The 24,021-nt window shown below is 49.5% G+C and overlaps 1 protein-coding gene across 1 annotated transcript; it reads right to left on the bottom strand.

Annotated features, from left to right (window-relative positions):
* Nucleotides 1–2,724: 2,724 nt before the first annotated feature.
* LOC143180684 (uncharacterized) lies at nucleotides 2,725–21,938 on the bottom strand. Its single transcript, XM_076380578.1, has 3 exons — nucleotides 21,797–21,938; nucleotides 9,461–9,864; nucleotides 2,725–2,907 (listed from the first exon to the last, which is right to left on the bottom strand). The coding sequence occupies exons 1-3, from the start codon at nucleotides 21,936–21,938 to the stop codon at nucleotides 2,725–2,727; spliced, it is 729 nt and encodes a 242-aa protein (XP_076236693.1).
* Between the last annotated feature and the right edge of the window lie 2,083 nt (nucleotides 21,939–24,021).

Below are 24,021 nucleotides of genomic sequence, written 5' to 3'. Positions count from 1 at the left end.
ACACTGGAATACTTCGACGGAGTACGTCACGGAAAACCTTATCCTGTTTACTTTTAAAAGGGATGGAAGAGAAGAAGGCGAACAAACAAGAGATAAAAAATAATAATCGTAGTGATAATAATAATAATAATGATCGTAATAAAAGAAACGTAAATATTAATAATAATCAAGTATAATATATAAAAAAAAGAGAAGTCTTTACTCGGGAGACAGAGACAGATAGAGAGACAGATAGAACGGTCCACGGGAATATTACTATCGTATCGACAGCCTTATGATGATTTTGGTTTCATCCCGTCGGGCCCCAAACGGAGGGGCCCGAAACAGGGACACTAACTATCCTTTATCTTTAAAAATTCCCCATCGAACACTAAGAACGTTCTCGGCACGGGAGATTTCTATACTGTGTCGCGCAACACAAACGACCAGACCTAATATATATGACGCTACTAAACGAGATCAAAAAGAAAAAAAAAAAAACACATTTTTAATTGCAGATTCGCAAGGATCGACGAGTGACAGAAGAGAGGAAAGAATAGGTATGCAGCGTGGAAAGGAAAGAAGAGAGATAAATAGTAGAGAGCGAATTTGAAGAGATATAGTAGAGAGAAGCGCGAGGTCGCGGCGTTAGGAGCCGCGGGAAGAAAACGAAATGGGAGTGCAAAATCGAACCAAGAACGAAGAAGCGAAAGGATAGAAAAGGGCTAGAGACAGAAATTGGCGCGTGGAAGGAAGGGGTGGAAAGTCCCAGTTCCAGCGCGCCGAGAAAGGCGTCCTACGTGGACGAGGGCGCCACTAAGAGCTAAGCTACCGGAGATCATTCGAAAACTGTCCACGGGAGTCGCAGCGAGCCAATTAAGATGCTGCGATCCTCGACCTATCGATTATCTACTTTAATTATTAAACGTCGACTTATTTACTGAATTTTATTATTTTAGTTTAAATCCCTATACACAAATACATACTCGTTGCTCCCCTAAAAAACACGCGTCACGGTGTTCTCCGCCCGTTTCCCTACCTGCTCGACCGTGAGACTCGCGCGAATGAGCGAGCCTTGGTTCTCTTTTTTTGTCTTTCTTGTATTTTCTCTTTTTTTGGAATACACACTGAGAGACTCCCCCCTCCCACGAGATACACTTTCTATGTACAGATGAATTCGACCATCGCCATGGACGTCCAGCGACACTAGCGTCTCAGATCTTTGAGCATATCCAAAGGTCGGGGAGTCGATCGACCCTTGGACACCTGCGATACTTCGTTCATCTACTCTATCACCTTTTCGCAAAGTTCCTAGAGGCAAAAGAATTTCGACGACCTTCGATACGGTCCAAAAACAGCTCAGATTCGTCCGATCAATGAGTTCGCTAATTTTCGCCCTCTCAACGATCCTCGACCGTTCGCGAGACGACATGGCACGGCGTTATTTCTTTTATCTTTATATATATCCCAGATAGAGTTCTGCCTTGCCCGTATCGGCTATGTAACCGCGTTATCTACAAGCCACGTCAAAATACTTCCTACCGACGGGGACGGGACAGACGGTTGATTCCAACGATCAACGGAGATAGACAGAGCCGAGAGAAAAGGTAGATAGAAGATAGACACATCGGGACGTAATAGCAAAACCGCGAACCCATCTGTCCAGTCCCCGTAATCACACTACTTTATTTAATTCTCTTTATTTTATATCCGTAATGAGATCATCATTTGATTATTGGGTTAAGTCCTCTTTGGATCTCGTCCTTAGCTCCCCGTCACCCTCACGCCTAAGACCCGTGTCACGATCGCCACACCTTGAACCTCGAATCTCTACCTGCCACGCGCGACTTCACGAACAATCATCGTTTCATCTTACCTTCACAGCAAAAAGCGAGTCAGGAAGGCGAACGATCGGCACGGTCGAACAACAGTCGTGTTCGATAATACGCTTCCGCCGCCACGAGCGAGATTGCACCTGGATTCTATCTTCGGTTGCGGCTTCTCGGTGATCAGACCGATCTCGAGCTAGATCGCCACGCGACGGCAGGCGACGAGGATCGCGCGACTCGTAGTCGTCGCGGAGCCAGAGCCACTTGGATCAGCCAGGATCCTTCTGGATGTCTCATCTCCTACTATTAAACTCAAGAAACATTAAATGGTAATTGGACTCAGGTAACTCTGACTCTTCGACGAGCAAGGAGCCGACAAGTTCCCATCCCCGTTGCCACCGTTTCCGCCGCCCTCTGCGCCTTCGTACTCCTCCGTGTCTTCTTCCTCGAATCCTTCGTCCTCCGTCTCAGTCGAAGGATCCTCATCGAAGAAGGGATCGCAGAGGCGAAGCTCCTCAAGTGCAGTCTCGATCACGAGGCGGCGTAAATTACACATATACATAGAAAATACATCGTAATATGGATCCTGTGGTCGGATGTCGTAGAACGTCCCACGCGGAACGTCCGACTGAAGCCCCTCCCCGCGGCTCTCCTTCGATCGGCTGACCTTCGAGACAGCCCCAGAGGATGTTGCAGGGACGCTTTCCTCATGAGCGGTTCTCTTGGCGACGCTTACGTAAGCGTCGTCGTGACACTCGAGAGGAATCCACGTCGAGCTGGATGGCGTCGCCGTATCACAGACTGACGGCTCGTCCTCGCTGTCTCTGGTGCCGTACCAAGCGTCGATGATCGTCTTTAGAGTTCTGGCATCGCCTTCGGCGTCGAGGACGACGACCGAAGGACGAGACCTTAGCATCTATCGAAGGCAGGAGACCAGCCTCCAGCCCACGTATAGGGCTACTGTTGTCCACAGGGTCTCGCGAAGCGGTGCTGGGATCAGCAACGAGAGCAAGCTGTCCGTGGAACCGCCGGTTGTGTTGCCGCCGCTGGCGAAGCTGGGAGTCAGCGCTGACAATCTGGACTTCTCGATCTCGGCGGCCTGGAACAGGGAGAATGGAGGTGGTAGGTTAGCATGGGTCTCTAGAAATTGGAAAATGATCTTAGAAACAAGTATTCTTAGGGTCTCTAAACTTCTGATTCCAAGATGCAAATTTGTATTGTATTGTACTGTGCTTGATTGACAAGAAGACCTCTGGGTTCAAGAGATCAGCATTGCTGCCAGGGGTCTTCTCATCAGAGGAGCAGTACATTATTATAGGTATCTCTGATTGGAAGAGAGAAATAGAATTACGGAATTCTAAATAAAAAGGGTGTAAACTGCCTGCTATAACCTAACCCTGAAATGAAGCACAAATTCCCAAGGGCAAGTAAATCTTTCCTCGCAGAATTCGAGACGAAAAGCTCCCCCAATGGTTTCCCGAGTAGTCGTCGAAGGCAAGCTGTCGCGTAGCTTCAAGATCAAGAGCCAGAGAGCGAAGGTGAGACGGGGAGTCGAAAAAAGAAGGGAACGAGGCTAAGGCTCCTAATTGGGAGTGTCCTAATTGGACGGAATTATCGTCGATTCGACGCTCCTTGCGGCTAAGCCTCGGGCGTAGAGAAAGCATCGTCTTTTTATCGAGTTCCCTTATCCCTTCGAATTTACAGGAGAAAACGATACGCTCGAGGGGTGGTTAAAGTCGAACTTCGACTCTCCCGAGGCTCGTCCCCGCGAGAAACACAAATCGGACTCTACTGCGCATTAATGCTGGTTAATTGTCAATTAATTTCCACTTTGAAGAAATTCACTGATTCCCACGACCCCTGAGCTCTGGACTCGAGGATCGACGACCACCCCCTAAAGGCGTCCATTATAACTTCACCGACCGACTCATTATCCAATTAGTCATTAAGGATAGACTCAGAGCTCGGCGAAGGTTATCGATATCGCCAGCGAATTCAATCGTTCTCTTTCTCTCGAGGAATTAGTTCGTTCGAGGAGAATCGGGCGCGGCTCGTTAAAATATTAATCACTCAGGGAGATCAGAAATCCGAATCGAATGCCTCCCCAGAGATAAGCCCTCGATAATATTCCCGCGGACGTCGATTTCCCCGTATCTGTATTTCCTCGGCAAGGGAAACGGTCCTCTTTGTTTCCCTCGTCACAGCCCTCGGGTACGCGCGACTTCCGATCCTCGTTTCGTCTTAATCCACTCGTGGTGGCCGGACGCGCAATAATAAACGCCCAGAAACGGGGAAAGCTCAATCTCCGAGCAGCGGCTTTTATGGGGTGGCCATAATATCTGGTCATCGTCGGCTTCGATCCGCCTAACACGAACCATCCCGCACACCCTCTCGTCTCTGCCGTCAGTGTGTGGACACAGGAGAGAAAAACACTCTGGACGTCGGAGCATCGGAGGCGAGAAGAGATTACGCGGAGGGGGATGAAAGCGAGAGAAGCAGAGGAAAGCGTCACATTAAGAAAGAATTATGGTCGATGGACTCTCCTCGTGGGAGTCCTCCTCGTCAATTAATAGTGTCCCTTCCTCCTCTTCACGCGATTCCTCGTTTCTTCTCCTCGACTCGCCCCCTCGTCTCCCTTCTACCCTTGTTTCATCCATCGAATCTCATCGAGCAGCGAGAAGAGGGCGCAGATACGCTCCGTCCATTAACGCAGCGTCCCGGATCGCTGTCGAGCCACCTGCGACTTTCTCTCTCGACGCTGGCCGCGTATGAAAAGCTGCTCGGCGGACTTTATTGCTCCAGGCCCGGAAGAGAACGCCCCGATTGGGCAACTAGCGCGCGCGGTTTCTCGCCTCGTCGACGGCAAACGTGAAATTTATGCGCGACCTGGTCGCGGGATTACCGTTGCGCGCGCGTTCGAGTTTATCCGCGCCTGCCTGTCGAGACGGTAAATTTTAATTGTTCGAAACGACGACCGGTTGCTCAAGGAGCCGGTAGGTGAAGGTTGCCCAGTAGCCAAAGGCTTTCTCCTTCCCGCCTTCTTGCCCGCGCTTTTCTAGCCGCGAGCTGGCGCGTTCCACCGATGATTAATGCGAGGATTAGCGACGCGCTGGGCAACTTTAATTCAAGTATCCGCGCGACGATTAATAATCCAGACGGGCGCAGGAAACGCGTCGAGCTTCGCTTCGTTTCGATTTAATACGCGTCGGCGAAACGCATCGGGGATTCAGAAAGTACGCTGCAAATTTAATTAAACTTGCTGTTCCTTCGCGAGCCACATGATGCAGTGTCCAGGGATCTGCAAGCGGGAAAAAGAATTGGAAAAGTGTATCTCTAAATTGGGACTTAGTGAGGGATTCCAGATGAAATATACTGTAGAAGAATTATTGTTCTATGGAAGTTGAATCTGAGGATTACTGATGTAGCTACAGAACAATCGAAATTTCTTAAAATGCGATAAGAAGATTAAGTAAGAGAAATCTTTTCGTGAAGGTACTTCTCTTCGTCTATTATCCTAACCTATCGATCTATCTACTAAGAAATTCCATCCCCAAAACTGAATATTCTATGGGAGAGTGCTCTTAAAAGAGGTCACCAGAACCCATCAAGGCTAGAATCCGAAAGAAGTCCATTTACACAATCCTCCTTAAGCCCACCTCCCACACGAGCCGCGGTGCATCAGAAGCCGAGAGTCTCGAGGAAAAATCGCGGCAATTGCGTACACTCCTGTCGACGACCATTACGGCCAGAGTCTAGGTGTGTACACTCGACGAGCGAAGGATAAATAAATGCTGGTCTCGGTATCTCCGTGGAAGCGAGCAGCAGCTCACGGCTACTGGAAGCCAGCAAGGATTATTGTGCAACGTAATTGCGCTGCTCGCCGTGGAAACGGCCGATCGGGCCAACGTTTCGTCGTAAGAAAAAGCCAATGGAAAACAGAGGTTTGCGGTCGGGACATCGAGAGCCAGGGCAGCGAGCGGGCGAGCGCGCAACGCACCGTGTAACGACTGCTGACGATAAAATCCCGAGCTGCCTCTCGGCCGGAAGGTGAAAATAAGACGTAAATCCTCGGCCAGAGAGGGCAGGGATCCGATCGCGTGTGCTGCTGAAGAAACGATCGGGACTTTCTTGCAACTGGTTTTTTAGCAAGAAGCGCTGTCGAGCTTCTTGCCGCCGCGCCAGTCGAGAGGGCCCGTTATGCTGCCGACCAACTGGGGGTCTAATGTATCAATTTGCGCGTCGACCGATCGTTTAAATAACTGATAAATGTCGGCGGAACGTTTCATTAGCGGAGCATGCCCGGGAAATTGCTCCCTCTTCGCGGAAATCTGCTCAACGAGCGAATATTTTATCCTGCTCGTGACGCGAGCAATTTTCCATCTCTTACTACTGCAAATTAGTTTCAGCGGGCTTCTCGGAAGGAGACGTTTCGATGTTTCATCTAGAGTAATAGGTTTTTGTACACCGACGGCTGCTTTAGAGGATCGCTTATGATAAATGTAATCTGGAGCTCTGCTTAGAGCTCTCAGGAGAGGTAACAGTGGTGTACTGAAAGTAGTTCAAGGTTTTGAGAGTGATGGTGGACTTCTTTCAAGGTTCACTGAGAAGTATAGTTTCCCAGGAACGAAGACTTCGATTTCTAGAAGCATAAGACAGTGGAAAGTTGAGTGAAGTCGAGGAGAATCGCGGTAAAGGAGGAAAGGGAAAGGGGGCCCACGATTGCACCAGATAATTGAAGATAATTTTCTCGGCCCGTGGCCACGGCTCGTGCTGCCATGCCCACTTAACTTTCACATAAGGGGATGTGACCACTTAGCCGTTACATGCTCGCTTACTCTCCATGCATATGTAAAACGGTGGCTTCCCACGACGAATGGGGAAAGACAGGGATTGTGCTCGTAACTTACACACGACGACGTGTTCCCTGATCAACTCAGCCTCCGTATGATCCATGATGCGCGCAAGGTAAGAATAGCCCTCAATATTTCCACGCTGAGGTACTCAGAGGTTTCAGAAAACTATCCCGACTGAAGAACGAGACGAAACAGGAAAAGAAAAGTCTCGAAGACCGCATTTAAGCTACTCCATATAGCGATCTAAATATAAGTAACTCCAGCCCGGAATCATGAGCAGTTTCAAAGCGTCACACTGACTCCTACACTCCATCTCCCTTTACGGCATCGCAGTGGAAACGTAAGACGAACATATCACCGAAGAAGTCAGCCTCAAAGCAAACCTGCACCGAATAAACCGACATAAACTGAGCAATAAAGGAGCAGCGATACTACTATTTCTGCTCCCAACAAAGTAACACTAAAGCCAACTTCAACCTTTACGATCCGCCCGTCTCGTTTCCGAAGACGCGTATCGAGCTCCTCTCGAACGTATAAAACTGGAGGAGAAAAGGAGGAGGGCAGATAGGGGGAAGAGACAAATCCCGAGGAAACACGTCTACAAACGGAGCTCGACGAAACAGGTCGTCTGTTCGGCCCATCGCTGGATTAATCTGACACTCGGATTCCCCCAGAGGGAGGAACGCAAACAGTGGTGGAGTAGGATCCACCGAGAGACAATCCCACCGAGAATTCGCCGCGATTCGTGTTATCATCGAGCCTCTCCTCGAGTTACCGAACCGAGGAACCGATCGGTATCCGATCTCGAAGCGACGCCGTTCAAGGAGAGAAGAGAGAATACTCGCCAGAGGAGAGATTTCTTCAATTTCACGGGTCTGTTCGCCCCCTTCAATTACCGACACTTAACCAGCAATAATTAGACGTTCCAGGATTGGGTATCACGCTGGCGCGGACCTTTAAAGCGAATAAAGTCGGGACGCGAATAAAAGGAACGCCCTACCATCCTTGTTCATCTTTTCTCCCCTGGTCCTATCTCGAGCCTTCCTCTCTCTCCGCCCTTTCTCCATTCTTACCGGTTCGCCTTCTTTCTTTCAATCGGCCGCGGCAAATCACGGGGAATCTCGTAAACCATGAAAGGACACCGCTTTTGTCCTCAGCACGCAGTGAAAAGGACGACCGACCGTAATAATCGTCCTGGAAGTAACTGACTTCTATTTCTCTCCCTCGGAACAGCGATCGCGTTTAGAGATTAGTTCTGTTTTTACATCGATCTGCCGCTTGTTATAGTTGCGTCTAGCTAACTTAATGTCCTGTTAATGCATCAGATCGCTTTTTTGCTTCCATTAGCGAGGCTTCCGTGATTCGTTTATTATGGAGCGATCGATTGTATGTGGACGAGGTGAAAATGGGAGTCGGGGCCCGTAAAACTAGTTGAGCGTGCTATTTTTCTCGCACTAGTTGCTGTCGGTTCACTAGCAGCGGAACAAACAACGAAAAAACGCGTCGTAAAATCGGCGTGCAGCGACGATACATGTTTGATCGAGCGATGGACGAGCAGGGAGAGGAATAGAGAGAAAGGAGAGGGCAGGCGGAGTAGTGATGAAGTGCACAGGGTCATACAGGCTCGGGGCAATACTAGACGTCTTAACGGTGGCGTGCAGATATTTATTGCGCCCGTGGGACATCGACGGTGCCACCGATATAACTAAATTCGCGTTTATGGCCCGGCCTGACCCTGCCACGGCCGCCAATTTCTCTCTGTTTCTTCGGCGAGGAAACGTGCGCGCCACGGAACACCGACGGCGAAATGAGAAATACTGAATCATTCGTGGGTCCATTAAATCGTGGACATCGCGGCCTGTGGGGATAGGCGATTCTTCCATGAGGATCGATCCTGTGGAATTGGCTCCTCGGAGCACTGGATATAAATGTATTTTATACGACTGTTACATTAGCGGAAAGCTCGACGATGGCCCCGTCGAGTTTTCACGAGGGTTTCATGGGAATGTGCAGTGGACGTTTCAAGTATGCAGGTGTAGAATTAATTTCAAAATTAAAGGCATAAAAGCGCCAGGAAATTGGATATCCCGGTTTACAGAGGCGGTCGTGCCATCTGCGTGTTTTTCTAGGGGTTTTATAACAGCCGCGATGCAAGGGTGGCTTTACGACGAATAAAAAGCATCGCGGGGGAGGACAGAATTGTGACAGGAGGCGTGAAGCGTACGAAACGCAATTATTTTTACGCGGCATACCTTACACCTGTACTCTTCTCGTCGTAAACACTTCGCGTTACGCACAGTGGCGAGCGAAATAACGACGGGCCTCGTATTCCGCCCCCGGGAAATTGAAAAATAAAAATGTGCGCGGCGAACGGCCCCACCTGATCACTATTCCTCGCTCAAAAATGTTTCCAAACCCATAAACCCTACAAAGTGTCACGCTGGATGGACTATTTTCAATTTACGCGAAAAACGAATCTTGTTAGAGCTTTTTTACTATTGCCAGTGGCATAAAGTTCCAGGAAACTGATAAACCCTACTCTATACTACTTTTTACTCGCACTAACTCTAACAGAACTTGAAACAAACTCTGTTCAAAGTTCCTCAAATTCAGCAAAATACTAGATAACTCTTTACTCAACAAACTCCTCAAAAATAAAAAGTTTCAAATATCCTATTCCCCCCACAAAGCTCTAACAAGAACCTAAGAGTGAACTCCACTGCCAACAATCTCGAGACGTCACCACCCCCTCGAGTCACCAAATTCTCTCAAAGAATAGAAAGAAAGCTATCCACTGACCTTGGTCTTGGACGCATGGAAGTCATCGGCGATGTTCCTCAGGTTGGCGCCCACGCTCGACCACTGGTTCTCGTTGAAGGCCTGGCCGAAGTGACCGCAGCAGTTGTTGCAAGTCTTCTCCGCGATGGGCTTCTTCAAAGCGCCACCCTCAGAGACGAGCCTGCGTCTTCGTGGCCGCGGCCTCGGGCTCGGCACTGGTGCCTCCTCGCTGCTGCACTCAGGGAATTGGAAGGCAGCGTCCCTGGTTGGGCTGCTTGGAGCAGACACTGTCACCTGGGGCGTCGCGTCCGGGAGTTGCTCGACAGCGGAGAGCACCAGGTCCGGCAGAGGGAGGCGGGACAGGTCGGAGTCCAGCAGGACCACTGGGTGTTCTCTGGGTCCGTCGACTCGTCGCGGTAATCGATCTGTAAGCAGAGAAGAGGGTGTTTAGATACCTGTTGTGGGTGGAAGAATAGGAAGTACAGAAAAAATAGAAGGAATAGGAGGAGCATGACTCAAGAGTTGGAGAGAGGACACTTAAAAATGGCGTGGTATTCAAAGTGATAATGGAAAAGACGTTGTAAAAGTGGATCCCAAGGGAACCATGCAGCGAGTATAAAATAACAGTTTTGATGCAAGGATGCAAGCATGCAGCATACGAGTTCCTCGTACCCTTCGACCAGAACAAAGAAGAATTTTTTCCCTCCTCCCACCCCCTACACATTGAAACGCAAAGGCTTCCTCGATCATCGATCGCTCCGAGCGATCTTCTCGACTCAGCTAAAAGCAGATGAACGCGAGATACGGTGCAATCGACGAAATACGTATCCGAGCGGTTCGCGCTCCGCGTATCTGCTCTCGAGATCGACGATTAATCGTTGCCCAGAGTTCCATTGCGTCACACAATGGAAATGCTACGATCTACGCACACGGTTCGCGGCAGACCGCGTATAAGGTTTAATGCCACCGTGGCAGACAACGGCAGAGTCGAATAGGGTGCCCTGTAATGGCAACAAACGACATTGCTAGCTAATGATTGTCTGCGAAATTTACAACGCAGAGCTGAGACGTGCAAGGGTTTCGACATGCACGCAAATGCTGCCCCCGTGTGCACGCACAAAGTGAGGCGTTGTTTCTGTTCCCGAGTCAGCAGAAAGAGCCGCGATACGCGATGACCGCGTCTCGCGTCGCGAAGGAAACAGGAACGAGACGAACTATCCGAGACTCGTTCGGTATCTTGCGGCCGGGAAACGCGCGCGATATCAGCGAGTCGCGGCAGACTGCCTGTCGCGTCTCGAGATCGCGCGCGTCCGACGCTTTTATCGCTGCCAGTATGCCCAGAAGAAGCATTTTTCGGTTGATAAGAACCCCGGAGGCTGCTGCGTCTCTCGACGACCAGCGTTTTACGCCGCGAGATAAACACTGCGCAATTTTCGCTTCAAAACCGGTAAACAGAAGTGCATCCGTGACGACTCGCTTTTAACACCGCAATGGGTAATTAAGAACGGGGCAAGGGGGGGTCAGGGTCAGCGAGAACTAGTTTCGAGGAGGCCTCGCGAACTCCGATTTGTGTCCAGATGCAACTGGTGCAGGGGATTTTGAGAGTGTGATGGTAGACCTTGAGAAAGCTGGGGATGCAAATTGTCGCTTACTCGAAATTTTCAAATATTTAAATTTTCAAATATTCAAATTTTCAAATATTCAAATTTTCAAATATTTAAATTTTCAAATATTTAAATTTTCAAATATTTAAATTTTCAAATTTTTAAATTTTCAAATTTTTAAATTTTCAAATTTTTGAATTCTTGTATCTAGAACAGGTCCAAATGTCTGCAACTTTGTCCCTATATTTTTGCATACGTATTTCGTTTCATGGAACGTGCTTCATGGAAGAAGATAAGTATGGTTTCATGTGAGAAATTTCGACAACTCCGCAATAAACTAACTCGTATCACGCAAAAGCATGAATAATAGCGTCTATATCAGTGTACCGTCACCCAACTCGTTATCTGTCTCTGCGGCTAAGTTGACGAGGATTACAAGTGTTACTTGCTCGAGTCGTTAAGCTTCTCGCCAACTCCACACTTTCTCAAAGGCGTAGATTCTTCGATAATGAAGCAAAATCCCACATCTGCAGAGAATTAAACACTCCCGCGAATCTCTCTATTCTTCACAAAACTCTTTTAATACAAGCGACACAGTACCTCGAGCGCACATCGATCGACGATCGATAATCCATCACAGGCATCTTTACGAGCCGTATACAAGCTGGTCTGACAGAAACACTCGGATTCTCGAATTTTTTTGCAAGGATCGAGCAACTCAAAACTCGATGCGTGACAAAATAACAATTCCTGACGCCCGGGGCCGCCATTGTCTCGGGTCCGCTCAGTGGCTCGTTGCATCCTTGACATTTCGAGTAAACGTTCGCGCACACGCGGAGGCACACGAGTCGCTCTCGAGGCTCTTTCACTTGTGCAACTCGAGCGCGTGCGGCGCGACTCGGCGCATCGTCGCCTACTCGCTTCGATTAGGCCCCGCGGTGCATACGATCGCGAAATCTCTGGATGCAGCGGCGGTTGCCGGTTTTCACCGCTTGCAAAACCGCCTTCGAGGATATCGAGACGCCCCCGAGAGTCCCCAGCGCTTTCTACCTCGGTTTTCCTCCGCGAAATGTCACTCCTCCTACTTCAGACGCGGACGCCGTGAGAACGGACCTTCTCCAAAAGGGATTTATATAATAATCACCTGGACATGCTAATTATCGACGCGAGGGGCAAGGAGACAAGCACGGATTCTGTCTCGACTTGATTTACGACCCATGGTTAAGCCGTGATAAATGGGAGACCTAATTCTGATTTACGCCGCGATTCAATTTGTTTCAATTGAAATTTGTGAGTAGGTGCAACTGCTGGATTGCTTCCTCGACCTTTTGGCGGCTCGACTTTAGGAAATAGTGTTGAAAATTTTGTGAGATCTTAGAGATTGGCTACTGATGAGGCTTCTATTCGAGTTTGTATTCCAAGAGAAATTTGTTAATCTACTGAGGAAATTGTGCGATCACCCAAATTTTCCATTTGTAAGAAATCATCGAAGACTGCATTCCAAATTAAATTTCTCGTCCCATGAACACACTCCATTTCCCCAATCTCCATATGATCAGCCCAGAAACCTGTCACCCGAGGCTTCCCCATCACGATTCAAATTTCAAACCACCACTCGATTGTTCCTGGCGCACAGAACCGAGGGAGCCCGTGACGAGTCGCGACCGAAAAGGGAATAAAACTGTGGCGGCGGAGCGACCCATAAAAGCCGCGGGTCCCGAGCAAAAAGTGCAGCGCGCACGTGGCCAACACCCGCATGCACTGTTCGCGGTCTCGTGCGTGCATCCTTGCATCCTTGGGACAAGTAGGCTCACCCTGGAGAGGGGGAACGAGCCTAAAAACGAAAAGGGCGCGAGAGAGCTTGGTTGGAGCAAGTGTAAAGACCAAGAGAGAAGGAGAGCGAGCAAAGAACAAGGACCTGAGAATGAAAGAGAGAAGAAAGAGAGAGCTAGGCTTTAAGACAAAGACAGATGGAAAAGAGAAACGTTTGAAGAAACAAAACGAGGAACCTAACGAGGAAAGGAATGCGTCGAAGCAAAAAATACTCTGCTGAATAGAGTACGCGTAGTACGAACACGAAAAAGAAGAGTTCGAGGGGCGAAGAGGGGAGAGACGTGGCGGTGACAAAAACGAGAAGCCCAGCGAAGGGAAAAGACGAGATACGAAACGAGAGGGAAATTTTGAGATGTCAGGACTGAGGAAAAGAGACAATGTGCGCTGCATAGCGCAAAGGAGAGAGAAAAGGGCATGTGGTGGGGGGAGATCGACTGGTGGTAGCATATGCGAGCACGTGAGTCACATCGAGCGCCCTTTGTACGTAAGTGCAACGCAACTTGTTACAGTACATGTAACGTCAACCCTGATGACGCGCGCTCGCGGCCCGTAGGTGCGAGCGTGTCTACGTGAGCCGCAGTGAACGCTCAACTGCACAAAGAACCTCTCTCAAGGCCGCTGCGGAGCAACACACGCGCGAAACGAGCATGAAACGCCGTGCACGTGCGCGCGTAAACACTCGCGGGTGTCGCGCGCGCGTACACGCTCCGCGCTCCAGTGTGCGTGTGCATGTTGCGCTCTCGGTGCAGTCGAGTGCAGCGGTTTCAACCGCGCTTTTGCCACTTTTTCCGGGACAATGAGACACCGAGAGAACTGCGCCGTTTGGAAGACTCTGTTTTGGTCCGCGCTCGAGATTGCAAATTAAGCGTCGCGATTAGGGAGCTAAAGCGAATTCAGATGGTCTAGCAGTCGTCGGTGATAAGGACGATCTATTCTTGCCCGCGATAATAGGCTAGAGTCGTGAACTCGCGTACACATCGGAGCGATAGATAATGCGACGCAACGATTTCAAGTTCAAACAGCATATTTCCAGGCAAAAATAGCACGCCTCGAAATAGTAATATTAAAACTCGTTCTGCAACGCAATAATACCCTGAACCGCGGCGTATAAACTGGATTTGCAAAGCAATCCACCAGAGCAAGAATCTCTCTTTCTATTCCACTTTGCATGCATACTTCTCCCTGACAGAGAGTTACCTATGCTATCCTATACACGCAGCTCCAAGACCACGCCAGACGAGCGATAAACGAGTATCTTAGGCGAGCGAAAACGTAGCCTTTCCAATTCTCGCGTATAAAAGTCTGCTCGACGTTGTACTTATAGGAAATATCGCCCATTTCTTCGTGCCTACCCGATGAAACCGAAGAAGTCGTAAATACGCTGCGCTCTTTCGTGGACGATCGTTCGGGCAATGTCGGCGCAGCCAGTGGCCGCAGTTCAGCTCAAGACAAAAGCCCAAGATTTCGCGTCTCGGGATCAGGTACTTTCGACACTGGTTTCGCGGAAATCTCGTAAAGCCTCCGCCTCCGATATAAATTTCAGCCAAAGGGAACACGGGCGTCGAGGACAATCGATATTGCCGACGAATTTTTCCACGCCGCCGAAACGAACGATCTTTCGCGTGGCTCGAGCCAATTCCTCGAGGCTGGCAGAAATCTCGCGGCGATTGTTCCGCCGGTAATTGGTCCGCGTGGAAACGTGGCGCGGGAGAGCAGAGAGATACGTTATCGCGATACAGGCAACGGGAAAACGGGCGAAAAAAAGAGCGATCGGAGAACAAGGTTGCGCCACGACACAACCGGCCATCGATTTCCCCCTACGACTATCTCTATCTGATTACCCAATAAATTCTGTCCACCGCTTCGCGACTGTGCAGCGTTAAATCGGATTCTGCGGTGCAGAAGTCGGCATGTCGGGGAAACGTTGCGACGCTCGGCCGACCGATTGATTACGCTCTGTGGGCTACGTGACTCGTGATTTCGTTCACGATAGATTTAATCGCGGATCGAAACCGATCGACTGTAATGCCCCCAGGCCGGCACCGAGTACTTTTCCATCGGGAATAGACCTCTCCAAACAGACCAGGGAACTCTGAATGCGTTTCACCAAAAATATGAGAGTCTAAAACCGTGCTTTTGGAACAGGACTCTAGTACGTTTAATAAAACCTGCATTAAGTCTAAAGTACCTATCTACTGATATCTATTAATACTATCTCTAAACTATCTTTAGAAGTATAGAGAAGCAGCATGCAAATTTATGACTTGAATGTTAGACTTGATAAAACATTGTCAGTGCAATAAACTGGCTGAAGTTAATTTGCTACTCTCGAAAATTTCTAGAAGTCTACTTCAGAGAACTAAATTCAGAGAAAATTCCAGGCATCCCCCTCGAGATCCTCCAAGATTTCAGCCCTCAGAAAAACAGATACATGTATAGGTTTATTAAAAAGGAAAATATGTAAGGAACGGCGGAATAACGTTCGCACCTCGTGGCCGTTTCTTCGCGACGCTCGAGAAACAATGTCCTCTGTCTCCTGATTTCTGACTACCCCGGACACATACACATTCTCATACACAACGCCTCTCCAACGGTTTTGCCTCGCGTGTTTTTTTTCGCGTTGCTCGACTTCGGCGATACCTCGCGACCACATACGTGTTTGCACACGCACACGTACACACACATACACACACGCACACACAACGGGATTCGTCCATCCTACACATGTATTCAACGAGCCAAGGCATCGACGATCGATCCTCGCGCTTGAAATCCAGTCCGGCGAGCAACTCATCCGACGGCTCTATTTACATCAAGCGACAAGCCGATGCACGGCTTCCGTTAGCTGCGTAATCGCGTAGAAATTACACATCGCTGATTACATCGTTAGCCGTTGGAGTCTGGTCGTTAAGTTTTGCAGGCGAGGGCCGCAAGTCGGTCACATCTTGCCACCGTTATTCGACGATTATAATTACAAGCACGTTGCGCGCCTACTCCTTTTCCTCCCAACGCTTTTTTCCCTCTGCTACCGCGGGTTAATAATTGGTTCGGGGATCGTGGCGCGAGAACACAGCAGAAATCGATTCCATGAACCTGGCGAAGCCTGATTCCGCGGAGAACACGCGTGCAAGTGTATTTCGTGACTCTAGGAACTGCAACCCCACGATTCGATTCCCCGCTTTTTGGAGCATTGTTATCTCTGCTTGTTTTATGCCCCCATTTTCTTGGGTATTCTTTCCTTCGGCCGTTTTCGTCGGTCCTGCGAGAGTTATTGATATATTTTGCGAGCCGAGGAATCGCAGGGTCCATCGAGAGAGAAACAAAGAACTGGTTTTACGAGGTTCCTGTGTTTGCGTGGAACACGGACTCGCGAGGCAGCTCGTCGGCTTCAGTGGATTTCGACGGCCACGGAGACTGTGTGGGTGAATGCTCTGTTGGTGTTTCCGAGTCCCGGCGATGCAGAAACGCTGGCGACGTAAACAATATCGTCATTATCATTTTAACGTGGCGACGCGCGCCATGATTCTGGGTATTCGTCCTCTGGCTACGAATATGTAAGACGCGTCTGAAGAGACGGAGAATTTCAGATAATATTACTTGAGAGTAATTTGACTTTTCTGTTTTCTGAGAAGAATTTCAGTCTCTTTCGTGCTGCATTAATCTTGGCGAGTGTTATTAGTGCTTTTCAATTTTCGGTACAATCTTTCTCTCGAACTGACTTCATCACAACTCCTCCCGCTGAAAGAGACCGGAAGAGGATCGATTCAGTCACCGAGGAACAGCGACCGTGGTCTATAGAGCTGATGAAATATTGAAAGAAATTCATTGCCAATTGTTCGATTTTCGATGACAAGCATTATTGGCGGACTTCTTAAAATATTCACCGAGCCCGTGCGTCTTCACCTCTCTCTCTTGTCCCTGTTTCTCGTTGAGCAGACGTTATCATCGCCAGGCGAGCCACACTTTATCTCCCTGATAGAAGAGGCGACGGATATCGAGAACAATGTCGTATCTTCCTTATCTAAACGACGGATTCATCAAACCTTCTCGTCGCCTTTTTTTCTAAAATATGTTGCGCGAAACTAAGGGAAAAAATATATAAAAAAGAATCTCCAACAACCGAGCCACGTTGCCAATTTTTCTTCCTCCCAACAACCTCGTTTGCCCACATTTCCGACCAATTAACGTTTCTTCGACCAGGGCTGACTCTCATCCACCGGCTGCGTGGTTTTATTAATTAAAACTCTAATTGCGCCGCTCGTAAGAGTCCCGCATACTTCGTGCAGATTTTGGTCGGGGCTGAATTGCACCAGGGCCCTAATTGCGTTAGTATGCACCGAAACGCGCGCTCGTGTTATACATTTTTACGCTCCCCTGAGCGTATTCTTCCGTGGGCGGCTCAGACACGCGTCGCCTCGACGGTCGCGCATGAAATTCGGCAGATTTTATCTACTCCAACCCTTTCCTGCGACCGCCTCGCTCCCAGAGTGCTTCGCTTATCGCGGCTCGTCATCGGGACTTTATCGAGCGTGAAGATCGAGCGCGGGCTCGTCCTCGCGAGCTGCTTTCGAGTTGCCAGCGAACCAGGTTCACGCCCCCGCGAAAAGACTTGCATTTATTCTTTCTTCATAGTTATTGTTAAGCAGTGTAAAGTGCTTTGCAGAGTTTTATTAAGATTAGTGGCCATTAGAATAAACAATGCACAGAACTACTAAAACACCTTGAAACTAATTTCCAAGATAAACCCAACGACGCAGACCCACTATACCACAGACAATATCTACGCAGAAAAGAATCCTCCAGGCAGAATCGCGACGCGCATTACCTCGGAATTGTCTGCTCCGAAATTTGTCACGTCGATACGAAACCAAGGCTCTGCGACAAAGTAACATAATACGAAGTTCAGTGTCGAGGGAGGCTATCGTTTTACGAACGACATCCGATCTCTCTGTTACCGAGAAATGAAACGCCTCCGATTAGAGCGATCGCGAGTTCGATTCTCTTTATCGAGCACGGCTCGTGGGAAACGGGGGTTCGCGGGCAAATTGAAAACACGGTGGAAAGTTATCCTCTGGCGGAGGGAACGCGGTAGTGAGCGAAGGAGGCGAGGAAGGAGAGGAGGCACGTTATCGGGTAACGCGCGTAATCGTTATTACCGTGGCGAGCGTTTACGCGATGACGAGGGGGAAGTTTTCTGCAAATGTCACGGGAGAAGGCTCGAACGGGGCTGGCCACAGCTGTTTCTATAAATAACCACCCCCGATTCGACGCGAGAACGCGCCCACCGTTAACTCTCGCCAGATTCTGCATCTTCCCTCTCTCGGATGCCGCTGCAACGCCGAAACTATGGTTATTGACCCTCAACGCACGCGCCCGCCAACTATTTCCGTTCGGGAAATAATGAAGCCGCGGATCTCGGCGCATAATTTAACTTCGTAATGAGCATTCTCGCGAGCTTCCGTCCGCCGAGCTTGATTTATGACGCTCGAGGTCCGAGACACCAACGTGTACTCGTTTACTGCGTCGACGATCAGTGCGTTCGCGATTCCGTCAGCGCAGATGATACCGTGACCGTCGGAAGCTCGAGGTGGCAGGTCGCGAGGAAACGAAAGGCGACGCGTAAACGACGGATTTACTTCGCAGAATGTTGCGTCATCCCGAAACAACGGTAACACGCGCGCAAGCTCGGCGACAGGATGCAATTTGCGGTTTCATTCGGGACACTTCCACGCGCGCCGCGGTGAGATCAAAGCCTCGTTAGCTGCGCGCTGCCGTAAAACTGCGGTGAAATGGATCCAGAACCGTATCCGGCTGGATTTTCTTTTTCTTGCTGGTGATTGCAGCGCGCTGACCTTTGATTACGCGAATTTCTGAGGTAGATTCGAGTGTGGATTTAAGGTTGCTCCGAGGGTGGATCGTATTTAGCTGTTAATTATAACACAGGCGAAGTTGTAATGTTTGGATTAGTAAGGAGTTTGCTAAGCTACGAGTTTAGGGAGATGATAGCAGGAAATTTGAATTTATATAGAGTTACAGAGATTTTGGCCGACCGAAGTAACTTCTACCTTCGGAATGACCGTATTCAAATCAGCTTAGGAACAATGCTCGACCATTCTACCGCCACCTCTGATATCGACGTGCATGGAAGTGTCTCGAACAAGATTCTTCCGAAGAGCTCGTTCAAGATCACTCGTCGACGATATTTTAGAGTCCGTCGGGCATCGTATCGGGCACGAAGCGAGCAATCGTCGTTACGCACTTTGCGGTTGATACGGCAATCTCTGGTGGACGCGAACCGACCAGATTCGGGGAACGAGCATCGCGTTTTATGGCGCGTTTTACTCCGGTGTGCCTGACCATCGGTCTTCTCCTCTCTTTCTCTCTCCCAGCGTCTCTGCCTCTCTCTTCCTACTCTGCCCGTGTCGATCCGACCGACCGCCGCCGTCTCTTTCGCCGTAAAGGAGGCAGCGGTGCAGGGTCACGGCCGGACATCGTCTGCCATACTCTCGGCTCTCCACCCACGCTACATCTGTTATACTCGCCCCCTTTCGCTCGCTGCACCCTCGTAAAGCCGCGTTTCATTATGCGCCCGAATATAAGTTACCGCAATTTACGCCTCTCACAACTTACGCCCGTCCGCGTGTCCCTCTTTGCACGCTTCCTGCGCAAGTAACCTTCTCGTTACGGGATTCTCCTTTTATTTTAATAAATTTGGCTTATTCGAGTTTGAGGAGCTGGAATTGCGACAGGTGGCGAAGAAAGAGACTCTGAATCGCTGCGAGATGATCAACTTTCAGTGTTTTATTTGGAAGAACAGTTTTACAGGCTTCTAAAGTAGTGGAGATTTGTACGAGAGTAGAGTCGAGAGTGGATCAGTTTTTTGATCGGCGAGTCTCGGGGAATCGTCGCATCGGAGTTATTTCAGCGAATTTGAGGCAGGTCCAGGAACACGTTTCTCTGTACTCATTTTCAAAATTCGATTTACTGTTGTCGATAAGGTACTTGTAAAAACACTGAGTATGCTATGAGTATTCCGAACACTATGATCGTATAGTGTTCAAAAAAGTTATTCACAGTAATTAGTCAATGCTAGATTAAAAACATAGCAGAAACAGCGGATTTTAAGACACTTTTCGAAGAAAATGAGTTAACAAGAAAAGTGCACCTAATCGTATGTTAATGTTAAGTGTTATATAAATATTATAAAAGTTATTGACATGCAAATTACTCACCAATATAATACAAAGCAATTCTACTCTACTTCTACTCAGAAAATTAACAAAGTTAGTAGGAAAAGAATAATTAGTACTCCGATCTTAGCACTTCATCTGCCACCCTCACGAATTCAAATTTCTTTCTTAGAACTTCACTCTTCCTTGAACTGAATAGAAATTTCCTATTTCCTCATTAGAAAATCATCAGAAGATTAATACTTCCTCGAGCCACAAAAATCCCAAAGGATCAATAACTCGCATACCAGAAACTCAGATTCGAAAGGTGCGGCAGATGGAGTCAAAATGAATTCACAGTCCAAAAATAGTCCAGAAAACAGTGCGTGACAGGCGTGTTTCGCAAGATGCGTGGTTAATTTCGCTACGTCGAGACGCTACGTGTTCGAGATGACGCGAATTTGCGAGTGAAGGTATCCACGGATCTCGCAACATTCGGATGGACCCGAGATTTTTCGCTGGTGACTCACAGAGGACAACGACCCGCGTCAAATGTATCGGGATTTTCGGCAAAATCGTGCAACCGACCGTCGCGAGTCAACGACCCCGATCCCCTGCCTCCTCGCAGCGTCGCCACTCTGGCCACGGCTGACGTAAATTAATTCGTTTAGTACAAAGCAAACTTTTCGCGACTTTCTGCGTCTCAATTTCATCGATCTTCCCCCTGCCAACCTCGATGCTCGTTTTTTCATCGAAAAACGTCACAACTGATCGAAAACATATAGAACTTACGATTTTCGACGAATCGAGGTTCCTCGTGGAAAGAGGTCGCCGAGGGGTCGCCTCCGAAAGGGAAACCTCGGAATTCTAGGCGCGCTCGAAAGTGGTCCGCGGTTGTTGCGCGCGACAACCACGTGTTGCACTTCTAGTCGATACAGAGCACGCACGCGGCGGTGCGTGTTCTACCCGAGGGCTCGCGTATCCCGAATGAGTGGAAATCAATGCCGTACGAGAGCAATTTCAACGTATTCACAGTTTATTCAACAGCATCCCACGATTCTTGTTACAAAGTATAAAAAGCTAGGAGATCATATTAAATACAAGAATAAATAAATAAATATACAAATCTCTAAAATAGAACAACATGTTCTTACAATATTTCCTCAATGTATAACATTGACGAAATTTACAACCTTCGTCGGAGTATGACCCCGAGCAGAAAATTGTCTAACATATAAAACTAATATAAAAAGACTCTTTCAACAATTGACTCTAGACTATTCTCCCATTCTGATTACTCAAGTTGACCGACTGTGTGGTCATTGCCCCTTGGTAGACGGCTAGCAACCCTCGCGTACATGCAACGTGTCATGGGGGGACGATGTCATCGTTCTCTCAGTCATGCAACCGCGATGCTAAACGGTCCCTCGTCTCCTTTTCGCGCGTCTCTCTGGAAACCCGTGTGTGAAAAGAAGGAATGTGTCATCGTGCAGAATTGAACTCTAAACCCAGCGCAAGCGGGAGCAGGGTAGACGGGAAGGAAATGAGAGAGTAGAGTGCATGGATGGTTTTCGAATCCGCACGTGACGAGTGGGCCGACCTGGCCGATTCCTTGGCTGCGCGACAGCCTCGGGCTGACGCGGGGACAGGACAGGTCGTTCATCGCGACGGGCGGTTCGACAGCCGTGCAAGGACACCGAGAAAAGCCTCGAGGCAAGTTAGAGCGAGCCTTAAAAAATCGTAGAACTCACGATTCCGCGACGGATGCTGCTGCGCGTTCCTGCTTCGAAGGACCTGTTGCAGCGCGGCGTACAAGTCGAGCATCAGTTGTTCGAGCTGCTGACCCTGCACCTCCGCCTCGTTGTCAGATGGCCTGCGGAATGGGATCGCCATTTCTCTGCTGCTGGCAGGTGCGCACTCGCTCCAAGGTATTACGGTCTGTCGGTGCTCCTCTGTCCGCGGTTCAGCGGCCACTGCAATTCGAACCAATTGTCTGTGGATCTAGCACTAATCACTGTACTTTTTTTCTTTCGCTTCTTTCCCGTTCTCTCTTTCCCTCTCTCTCTCGCACGCACTACAGAACAGTGTCTCTGAACGAGGGTGGCTGGTCTCTCTGTGTCCCCGTAGCGAACGCGGGCAAGAGTCAAGGACCGCGCGACCGAACCGTCTCGTCGATGCAACGGGGAGCGCAGCTTAACGCGGCACACACGGCACGTGACTTTTCGGATTCGACGGCGCACGCTCAATGTTCTGTCGTCGCCGCGGCTAACCAGGGCAAGCTGCTATCGGCCGCCACGGATTGTCCGTAGAAAACGCACGTGGCCCGTGAACACCGCGCCAACCCGACGAGAATCGACGACGCGACCGACCACTGCCCACCGATCTCCTTCCCGCGAGTCTCGGCCAATCTTCGCGACACGTCTCTCAGCAGCGTCGTCTGGAACGCCTGTACGGTGGATCCTCGTATGGATCACTTTCCATAGGTGCTGGATTCGAGCTGGACCGTCCGTTGCCGAACCCGATCGAGGATCGAGGTCTCGATGATGACACTCGGATCGGCGGAGGATCAAACAGATAGGATCGTTTCGGTCGTTCGTCTCTCCAGCGAGAACCACGGATGACAGTTCGACGAAGCGTCCCTCGGGACGCGGTACAACAGAGTTCAACGTCCTCGCGGAAACCACACACGGGATGTTCACTGGCAGTGTTCTGCGCGCGAAACCCTCGGAGGAATCTGTTCCCTCTGATAGGCAGGGCGGAAGAGGGCACAGAACGAAATCTCTGACTCGAAGGCAAGGGGAACCAGAGCCGAGATCGGTTACCTTTCGTTCGTTTCTCTTCTTTCAATCTTTTCTCGGTCAATTCGCACGCACACGGTGGCCGACGTACAACAACACAGAGCACGTTTGCTGTCTCGACTGTCCTCTTTGGCGCGGCTATCACACGCGTGTTCAACAGCGCAAGGGAGAAAGTAAAGTGAGCACGAGAACTCTCGACTGAGCTTAGGTAACGAGAAACACGTCTACTCTCCTCGAGGTCTGGCGTGGTAATGATTCTATGCTTTCGTTTGCAGCCACTCGGCCCGCACGTTCTGCCTCGCGGCGGCAACCGACTTCCCCACTCCTGCCACATCGCGCGGCCAGTTCGAGTCGTGGAGGGGGAACTGAACACATGCGCGCGCAGCTCTGCTGCGAGAGGGAAAGGGACGAAAGAAATGACGAGTGGTGGGGTGCATCGTGCATGTGCGCGCGAGAGTTGTGTTGGAGAGTATACAGCGAGGGAGACTGTGTTGGTGAGAATAGCAGCACGTCAGGGTGTGTATGTGGGAATACGGTGCATTGTGTATGAGCACGCGTGAGTTCGTGTTAGGGAGTATAGCAGCGAGGGTGACTGTGTTAGTGAGAATAGCAGCACGCGAGGGTGTGTAAGTGAGAATAGCTGTGCATGGGTCTGTATGGGGGAGTATAGCTGCGCGTGAGGTGGTGTAAGTGAGAGTAGCTGCACGTGAGGTGGTATAAGTGAGAGTAGCTGCGCGTGGTCGGCAGCGTTGTAAATTTACCGGTTAGGGCGTTTGCACACACACCGGCATTTTGCCGTCGTTGGATCCGGCACCAGCTATGGGTGCCTTGCACACGTACCGACGTGGCCGACATTTCATATTAATTTCTAAAAGTGTTAACTTTCGCAAGTACAACTCACCTATACGATTCCCCGCTGGCAGCAAGCGCAATAAGGGCATTTGCATGCGCACACATTCTGCTGTCCCGCTGTCTGGCATGTCGAATTCTCTGCTGACAATATTGATAGTCGGTCCGATTTTCTGCCGGACTATGTGTGAAAAGTTCCATTTAATTACACTGCATTCGACACCGAAGACAGCTTTGATTTCGCCAGCATGTGTGCAAACGCCCTAAGGGTCAAGTGGGGGATAAAAAGATGTAACGAAAATCAGAACTTTTGTAATCGACTGCCACCG

The sequence above is a fragment of the Calliopsis andreniformis genome, chromosome 6 (assembly GCF_051401765.1).
Source record: "Calliopsis andreniformis isolate RMS-2024a chromosome 6, iyCalAndr_principal, whole genome shotgun sequence".
In the NCBI taxonomy this organism is placed as follows: domain Eukaryota; kingdom Metazoa; phylum Arthropoda; class Insecta; order Hymenoptera; family Andrenidae; genus Calliopsis; species Calliopsis andreniformis.
Note: the sequence above shows the minus strand (reverse complement) of the source record. Positions and strands in the feature narration are given on the sequence as shown.

Excerpts from the sequence above, each read along its gene's own strand:
- LOC143180684 (XM_076380578.1), bottom strand. The coding sequence starts at position 21,938 with ATGGCGATCCCATTCCGCAGGCCATCTGACAACGAGGCGGAGGTGCAG. Across the intron at positions 9,865-21,796 it reads GCAGCATCCGTCGCGGAATC|ATCGATTACCGCGACGAGTC; the intron begins GTGAGTTCTACG and ends CTCTGCTTACAG. Across the intron at positions 2,908-9,460 it reads TCCATGCGTCCAAGACCAAG|GCCGCCGAGATCGAGAAGTC; the intron begins GTCAGTGGATAG and ends TCCCTGTTCCAG.